At 41.4% G+C, this 8513-nt stretch overlaps 1 protein-coding gene across 1 annotated transcript; it reads right to left on the bottom strand.

The window, feature by feature from the left end:
• Window positions 1–682: 682 nt before the first annotated feature.
• Window positions 683–3411, bottom strand: LOC147450388 (dihydrolipoyllysine-residue acetyltransferase component 5 of pyruvate dehydrogenase complex, chloroplastic-like). Its single transcript, XM_086519633.1, has 6 exons — window positions 2366–3411; window positions 1740–1931; window positions 1576–1663; window positions 1404–1474; window positions 1219–1302; window positions 683–1033 (listed from the first exon to the last, which is right to left on the bottom strand). Exons 1-6 carry the CDS (start codon window positions 3341–3343, stop codon window positions 929–931), a joined length of 1518 nt encoding a protein of 505 aa, XP_086375759.1. The 5' UTR covers window positions 3344–3411; the 3' UTR covers window positions 683–928.
• Between the last annotated feature and the right edge of the window lie 5102 nt (window positions 3412–8513).

Raw genomic sequence — 8513 nt, 5'->3', positions numbered from 1 at the left:
CACATTTGCCATCACCTCAGATAACAGAACCGTCCACTAGAACTACCACCACTAACGGGGCACCAGCAGGGCCCACCATTTTGTCCAAGGTGGCAGGCCCAGAACACTCTGCAATCCCTTGATGACACCTAAAAATGCATCTAGAAGTGCCCCTCGTAATTTTGGACACTAAATCTCCCTCAGCTCTGCTATTTTGCAGAATATATGCCTTACTAAACTAGTAAAACCCCTACAAGTCTCAAACCTGGAAAACCAAGATAGTCACATAACAGATTCTGGACCAAGTGATACAGCTTGTCGTGGCCTTGCCCACTCAAAATGAAGTTGCTCCTCTTTTCATCAAGGACATACTCCAGAGCACCGAAAAATAAAAAGTCTTATATTCATCTATTCTGCACCAAGCATCTAGTTTTGTCATATGTCGACCTCCGCCCCGTGCTATTCCAAAGTTTGTTTGACACCACTCGAAATTTGTCGACCTCAAAGCCATGTATTTAACATTAAAAAACTTAAGCGCTAGTCTTTCTTTAAACAACTGAACTGCAGAAACCCCCAGACATAAGCTTTATCATGACCAGTTGATCAATCATGTCTTCTCTTCCCCTACACGAGTCTGGAAAGAGAACACGCCACAAATTTATTTAACAATTTGAAAACAACCGAATCAATAGTGACAAGATACTATGGTAAACAACAATGTATTCCCCACCAACTGAACACACTGAAAAATCTACCAAATTTGTTCTTACAAGTGATGAGAGAGGATAAACTAAACACACAGAATCCTTTCCCTTCTAGCCTATGACTTCTCAAATACAAAAATTGCACTCCCAACTCAATCAATGGGTATCAACAATTCCCGCTTTCAGGGCCTTGTTATTGTATGAATGCTTGTTTATTTATCCGGAAAAGCAGAATCTATGTATTCTCAAAAAGTCAAATCCTTTGGATTCTCAATAATCTTCGCCAGTGTTTGCAAGAATGCCGCTAGATCAGCACCGTATATTACCCTGTGATCTGCTGTCACATTAACCTGACAACAGACCTCTCCTCAGAAACATGATCAGCAAAAAGCAAATCAAAAGAATGCATGCATGCAAATACATAAGCCCCCACATGCATGCAGACACACACACATGCACGCATGTGAGCATCCATAAATATTCGTACATACACATGCCTTCAAAAGAATATGGAACCACGATTCCAACTTCATACCTGCATCTGACTCTTTACGCCAAACAGCCCATCCGAGGTTGCAACAACCGTGGGTTGTGAGGCACCAACAGCCATTATAGCACCCTAAAAATAAAAATAAAAAAATATCAAGTTACTTGAGCATCAAGAAAACAACTACAACCCACTGTATTCAATACACCAATGCCAAATCTTTTTGGACTTACTGTCCCTGGAGGAAGAATAGCATCGAAACGGTCCACCCCAAACATGCCAAGATTAGACAAAGTGAAGGTCCCTGCACCCACAAGATGAATATATATAAAAAAACTCCCTGACAGCATGAAGGTGTTACAAAATTGGTTAAAATAAAGACTGAAGCACTTAGGAGCAGCTTACCAGTAGTATATTCATGGGGCTGCAACTGCTTTGCACGAGCCTTGTCAACTAGCTCTTTCCATCTTCGAGAAAGTGAGTATATATCCATCTGTTAAAGGATGCCACTCTATAACTCTGTAGAGCATAACAACCAAAGAACTCAATGGAGCTTGAGCAATACTCACCTTATCAGCATCCTGTAGCACAGGAGTGATGAGGCCACCATCAATAGCTACAGCTACAGCAATGTTGATAGAGCCGTTTAATGTGAAACTTTTGCTGTCTTTACAAGCAGCATTGACAGTTGGATGCTGAACAAGAGCTAGAGCTGTCGCCTTCGCGAGAAGTGCCGTCATTGTGACCCCCTTGGACTTTAGCTGGTTAGATTAGAAAAAATGAAAGCTCCCTTCAGCATAGGACTTCAACCAGAATTTAAAAGGCTGGACAACATGATTGGAACAAGCACACAAGAGAGTGGTAACAGGGCTCCCCTCTATCAAATGGAAGATGCTAGCAGGTTACTGCCAAATTCCAAGCTTTATGGTAATTGCTGCCTTTTAAGGAAACATGAATGAATGACAACCATCCGGTACATGGAGTGGTATGGACATAGACACTGACAAGGCATGCAAGCTCTATGCAACCTGTTCGCATGGAACATTGGCAAAGCATGCTGGCATGCTATACGCAATCCCCTAGTACATGCAGGATACATGCACGTGAGCAACAGCTCCTCCTGAAAGAAGGAACCCATGGCTATGATGTGATGCTTGCATTTACGTGCTCTCAAAACTGGAAGAGAAGATGTCACCTTCTTGTAAAGTGCATCTAGTTTGTCAGTAACCATCGTGTAGCCAACCCTGAAAGTAGGCACAGCAAGACTGTCTACCATGTTGCGAGAGACGGCACTTTGCATGGTAGAGAATGGAACAGAGGTGCCTGGGACAATGGATGGAGAGGGAGAAACAGAAGGAGCCTGAGATTTCACAGGGGATGTAAGTACTGAAGCTTGCACTGGGGGTGCAGCAGCTGCTGCTTCAACATCTGCAGCTACAATACGACCAGAGGGGCCAGATCCAACCACGGTGGCAAGGTCCACCTTCAAATCTTTTGCAAGCTTTTTAGCATAGGGAGAAGCTACAATACGGTTTCCACCCTCTGAGGCAGGATGTGTAGAAGAAATTATTGGTGCAGAAACCCTAGGTTCTGTTGAAACCTTTGGTTCTGCGGATACAATTGGTTCTGCTTGTTTTGAAGACGGCTGCTCAGGAACTGGTGCAGGTGGGGGTACAGCAGCTGGTGCTGCTCCGCCATTGGCAGCAGCAGCAGCTACTGCTTTTGATTTTGCCTCTTCCACATCTTCCTCATTTTCAGCCAAGATGCCTATGGCTGCTCCTACAGGCGCAACCTCACCATCTCCAACCACAATGGCAGCAAGAATGCCATCATAGAAAGTCTCAACGTCCATGTCTGCCTTGTCGGATTCCACAACCACAACACTCTCGCCTTTGGAGAGACGATCTCCCTCTGATTTGACCCAAGAAACGATTTTGCCCTCTGTCATGGTAGAGCTCAGAGCGGGCATGAAAATCTCTCTTACCTTGGCCTCAACAACGGAGGAAAGGCGGCCATGGCGACGGAGGCGATGATGAAGGAGAACGGAGGACCTGAGGGAGGAGGGGCGCCATGAAAGCTTCTCGCCGTGGAAGGAGGAGGAGGGGAGAGAGGCCGGCGAGGGAGATGATGTGCATGCAACGCTGGAGGGAGCAGCCGGATTCGCCATTGCCATGGCCAGCGTACTCTAGTCCTAAATGTGCGCGAGATGTCTTTGCATTGCAGCTGATGGGGTTTATCGCCATCAAGCTCCTCTACAGTTTATACTGTTTGTGACAATCCATCTCTGCCTTACACGTGGGTACCTAAATCCCATCGTCTTGGTGACGGACCCTCATAGGCCATTTTCAAACTCCGCATCAATACAAAGTTTGTGTGTGTATTTTTTGGCTTTTTAAAAGAAACTTTGATGAAGTGTTGGGTCAGGCATATTTTCAATGTATTTTGTAATGATTGAGATTTATCTTAAATGTTATTTTGGTTTTAAATTATTAAATAAATATTTTGTATTTTGTAATGATTGAGATTTATCTTAAATGTTATTTTGGTTTTAAACTATTAAATAAATATTTTTATTTCATCTTTCATTTTACTTTTTCATATGGTTTGATTTCTTTTGCATTTTATTCTTTTAAAATGATAAAGTAAAACTTCACCTTGCATAATTTTAATAAGTTTTTTACATACATACTAATATGTGTTCGGTGCGTTGTTGCGGTCAAAGAAACAATGCTTTTATTCTCATAGGGTTATCTTCTCTTTCAAGTGGTGGAACACTGTCAATACTCTCTTCCTACACGTATAGTTTATCGCATTTATAAAAGTGATGCATAACACAACCTCTCAATAGATGCTGCAAAGCATTCTTTGATATCAAGATTGAAAGTTTCTCATAGACATTATTTTTCATGAGGTGCTAACTCTTGTTCAACAAACTTAGAAGTGCTTTAATTCTATTGGTGTGTGTGTGTGTGTTTATATATATATATATAGAGAGAGAGAGAGAGATTCCTTCATTTGGTTTACCTTGATCTAGCAATGCTACCAAGCTTAATTATAGAGATTAGATAAGTTAGCATGGTGTGAAGAGATGAGATCTAAGAGAATTCAATATGATAATAAAACTTTTTTTAATAAATGGAGTGAGTTCTAGAATTGGTTTCAATGATAGGAACGCAATTGGATTCAATATCTCTGCTCCACTCTCTTACTTGCTTTTATCCTTGTACGTATGTATGAAGCAATTTGTCACATAGGTCTTGAGACATCATGATATGTTCCAATTATGTCTATATGTACACATAGCACGTGCACACTCTTACACACACACACACACACACACATATATATATATATATATATATATATATATATATATATATATGCGCTTGAAGAAAAGATTTGTCACATATGTCGAGTTTGTCACATTTGTCACACATAGGCATCTTGCTATTGTTCCAATATAGTAACTATGACATTCAAAGTTTCTATGCTCCCCTCGTCCCCCCCGCCCCACCCCAAAACCCTCGAGTTGAAGTGACTATCCCAGGTGGACATTTAAAACGAAGAAGCGAACTCCTTTTTCTCATTTTTTTGAAAAGAAAAATATAGATGGCTATGATTGGTCTCTCTCTCTCTCTCTCTCTCTCTCTCTCTCTCTCTCTCTCTCTCTCTCTCTCTCTACCATCGGATAGATCTTTGAGATCTCATTGGATGTTCCTACAACATTCAAATTCTCCTTTTATCAAGACATGTGTGTGTGTGTGTGTGTGTGTGTGTGTGTGTGTGAGAGAGAGAGAGAGAGAGAAGATGAAACAAAAATAACCTTATTCTTACCTATGTTGTGAGATATATCTTTTGGGATTGTTCCGATGGCATTAAAATTTTTCTTCTTGTTTATCTTCTCTCTCTCTCTCTCTCTCTCTCTCTCTCTCTCTCTCTCTCTCTCTCTCTCTCTCTCTCTGTGTGTGTGTGTGTGTGTGTGTGTGTGTGTGTGCTCCTCCTCCTCCTCCTCCTCCCCATAGATATTCACTTTTGTTGAAGGCTTGTCTTGTAACTTTTAAAGTCACTTTAGATTGTTCCTACACGCGAGCATTTTGTTCTGTCTTCCTCTCTCTTCTTGCGTCATTTGTTGGGCTTTGCATTTCAACACATTAAATACAACACTTAACAATTGTCCTCCCCGCGTCCCCTCTCTCTCTCTCTCTCTCTCTCTCTCTCTCTCTCTCTCTCGTTGATTAGATTGGCACCCTTGCGTGCCAAAATTTAAGGAATTTATAGATTTGTAAGCATGGCCCACATGTTAACTCTTAAAAATAGAAAGAACAAAATATCCAAGAATTGGTAGAATATCCATGAATTGGGAAATCTCTCTACCCATTTGGGGTGTTCTCTATCGTTGCTTTTAGATTGGCACCCTTGCCTGCCAAAATTTAAGGAATTTATAGATTTTTAAGCATGGCCCACATGTTAACCCTTAAAAATAAAAAGAACAAACTATCCAAGAATTAGTAAAAGGTCCATCGACTGGGAAATCTCTTCACCCATTTGGGGTGTTAATGTGAGGGTTGGTCTTTGTTGGGCATTCAATCCATTTTCTACGGGTGAAAAACTTTAGCTATCCTTTCAAAACTATATTGATGCCAAAAAATAATATCTTGAAATTTGAAAAGTGCATGAGTTCAACGGTAAAATCTTTCTCTCTCTCTCTCCCCATCATAAATGTACATGTGTATGCACATATGCAATGTGATGCTCTCTCTCTCTCTCTCTCTCTCTCTCTCTCTCTCTCTCTCTACAATGTGGATAACGATCCGTTTATTTGCATGTCATGTATGTCCTCAAAGCGAGACAACCCCAAGTCGACGTTAGACGAGTTTTTTTCTTTTTCTCAAGCTCTTTAAAGAAATATATACTTCCAAAATTTTCTAAAACATATCAATGTTGGTCTTGAAAAAAGCCCCTTTAAAAGGTAATACCAAATATATCTTCAAAAATTACATCTCCATTAAACAAAAGAAAAAATCAATAAAATTTTTAATTTTTTTTATATCTTCAAAAAATAAATTTGCATTAAGTAATAAAACCTCCACTAAAGTTATCCCCTTTTTGTTATGTGGAATCAAACTTCAACATTTATTTTATGTGCAACTAGTAAAACAGCGCCGCCTTCGGCGGCGGCATGGCCCCTATTATCCTCAAACCCTTTGCTTCCACTACCTATTCACAGAGGGTTTGGGACCACTGGCCAAAGTAATGAGATGCCAGGATCAAAGATGCCTTGGGCTTTTTTGATTGGAGCAGCATAGACATAGGGAGAGCCTCTTGAGGAGACCAAATAGTAGGAGACACTCATAGAGCGAGATCACTGATTTGTCCAGACTACCCCTCTAATTTGTGGAAATTCCTAAAATAGCCCTCAAATTTCAAAAATTCCCAAAATACCCTTGTATCTATTTGTGTTGGATTGTTCAAGATTTTCTAATCTTTTCCTTTTTGACAATTGAGATCCTTTTTTGAGTGCTTAGCATGTGATTTGTCACAAAATACCTTACAAAAGAAGGCAATTTACGCATTCTAGGAATTTATGACTAAATTTTGGGGGTATTTGAGCAACCTTCGATGCTTTGCACATGCCTTGACTTGACAGAGACGGCACCTATCCTAAAAGCTCGACAGTCTCCTACTCGAGCTCTGAGCCTCTAACTGCTACTGCTCAACGACCTCTCTCAAGTTTGCCTTTATATTTTTGGTTAGGGAAAATCTATTTCTTTAGCCTTGCCCTGCTCGACGGCTGTCTCTCTCCTGTGTTCGGGAAAAATGTGTCTCAGCTTAATATCGTGTCGTTTTCAATTTCAAAAATGCCGTCGAGGGCAAGGGGAAAGGAGGAATTCCGCCCCAAAATAGATCCCCTCATGTCTTGTAGGATGTGCGTGAACTTTGAAGGTTGAAGCAAGAGGGAGAAATGGAGCAGGCCCGTATTGATTTAGAGACAAAGATTGCCAAGATGTGGCCGAGTCCGCCCTGGGACTTGGAGAGTTGGGGACCGTTGGAGTGCTGGCACAAATTCACCGACCCACTGAGATCCACCTAGCCTCTTCCCTGTAGTGTGCACACACTGCTCTCAGTTGGAAGCTTTGAAGGCTCTATTTTGCAAATCTGAGACAAACTCCATGTCATACTGATTTGATCCTTGATTGAAAGGGGAGATGGCCACTCGCAATGCTTTGCTTTGATCCTGGCAGCAGAACCCCTCTCTCTCTCTCTCTCTCTCTCTCTCTCTCTCTCTCTCTCTCTCTCTCTCTCTCTCTCTCTCTCTCTCTCTCTCTCTTGGGCTAATGTATGTGGTAGCAATGTGGTTTCTAATTCCTCACTCATGCAAGCTATGGTTCAAACAAAGAATGTTGAGAATGTGGATGTGGAGGAGTTGAAGGAACGGGAGCGACGTTCCAAGAACATTGTTATTCGTGGAATTCCCGAAGAGAAGTTAGAGACACCTCCTTCTCTTGCCATTGTTATTGAAGATTTCTTCAAAACCCACTTTGGCAAGTCTTGGGCTAATGTATGTGGTAGCAATGTGGTTTTTAATTCCTCACTCATCCAAGCTATGGTTCAAACAAAGGATGTTGAGAATGTGGATGTGGAGGAGTTGAAGGAACGGGAGCGACGTTCCAAGAACATTGTTATTCGTGGAATTCCCGAAGAGAAGTTAGAGACACCTCCTTCTCTTGCCATTGTTATTGAAGATTTCTTCAAAACCCACTTTGGCATGTCCGGAGTTATGGTCTATGGAGCACATAGAGTGGGGAAGCAAGGAGCTCCTCGCTCGGGAGAACGGCCAATTGTATGCACCATGCCGGATGAGACCAAGCGAAAGATTATCCTTGATAATAGTTGGATCTATTTGAGGGATACAAAATGTTTTGTATGTGAAGATCGCACTATTAAGCAACAAAATATGTGTCGCAAGGCATATGAGGAAAAGAATAATAAAAACAAGGAGATCTCTCATGAAGAAAATGTGCCCAAGGAGGAGGCAAGTCTCTCAAGCAAATAGGGATGTGTGACCTATGAGACCGAGTTACAATTGAAAATATGCTTTTGGAATTGTAATGGAGACCCATGGAATGCGGGGGTTGGCATTGATGAACTAACAAGCAAAGCCGATGTTGTACTTCTTGTTGAAACTTGGGAGCATGATACACAAAGGATTAACGGCTTGGAGGATTACAATGTACATTCATTGATGTGGTCAAAGAATCTCAAGCAACGAAGAGGACAAGGAGGGTTAGCATGTATGGTTAAGAAAGGATTGAAAGATTTTGTATCAATTGTGAAAGATGACA

The sequence above is a fragment of the Adiantum capillus-veneris genome, chromosome 9 (assembly GCF_014529385.1).
Source record: "Adiantum capillus-veneris isolate H3 chromosome 9, ASM1452938v2, whole genome shotgun sequence".
NCBI classification, from domain to species: domain Eukaryota; kingdom Viridiplantae; phylum Streptophyta; class Polypodiopsida; order Polypodiales; family Pteridaceae; genus Adiantum; species Adiantum capillus-veneris.
This window is presented reverse-complemented; position numbering and strand designations above follow the sequence as displayed.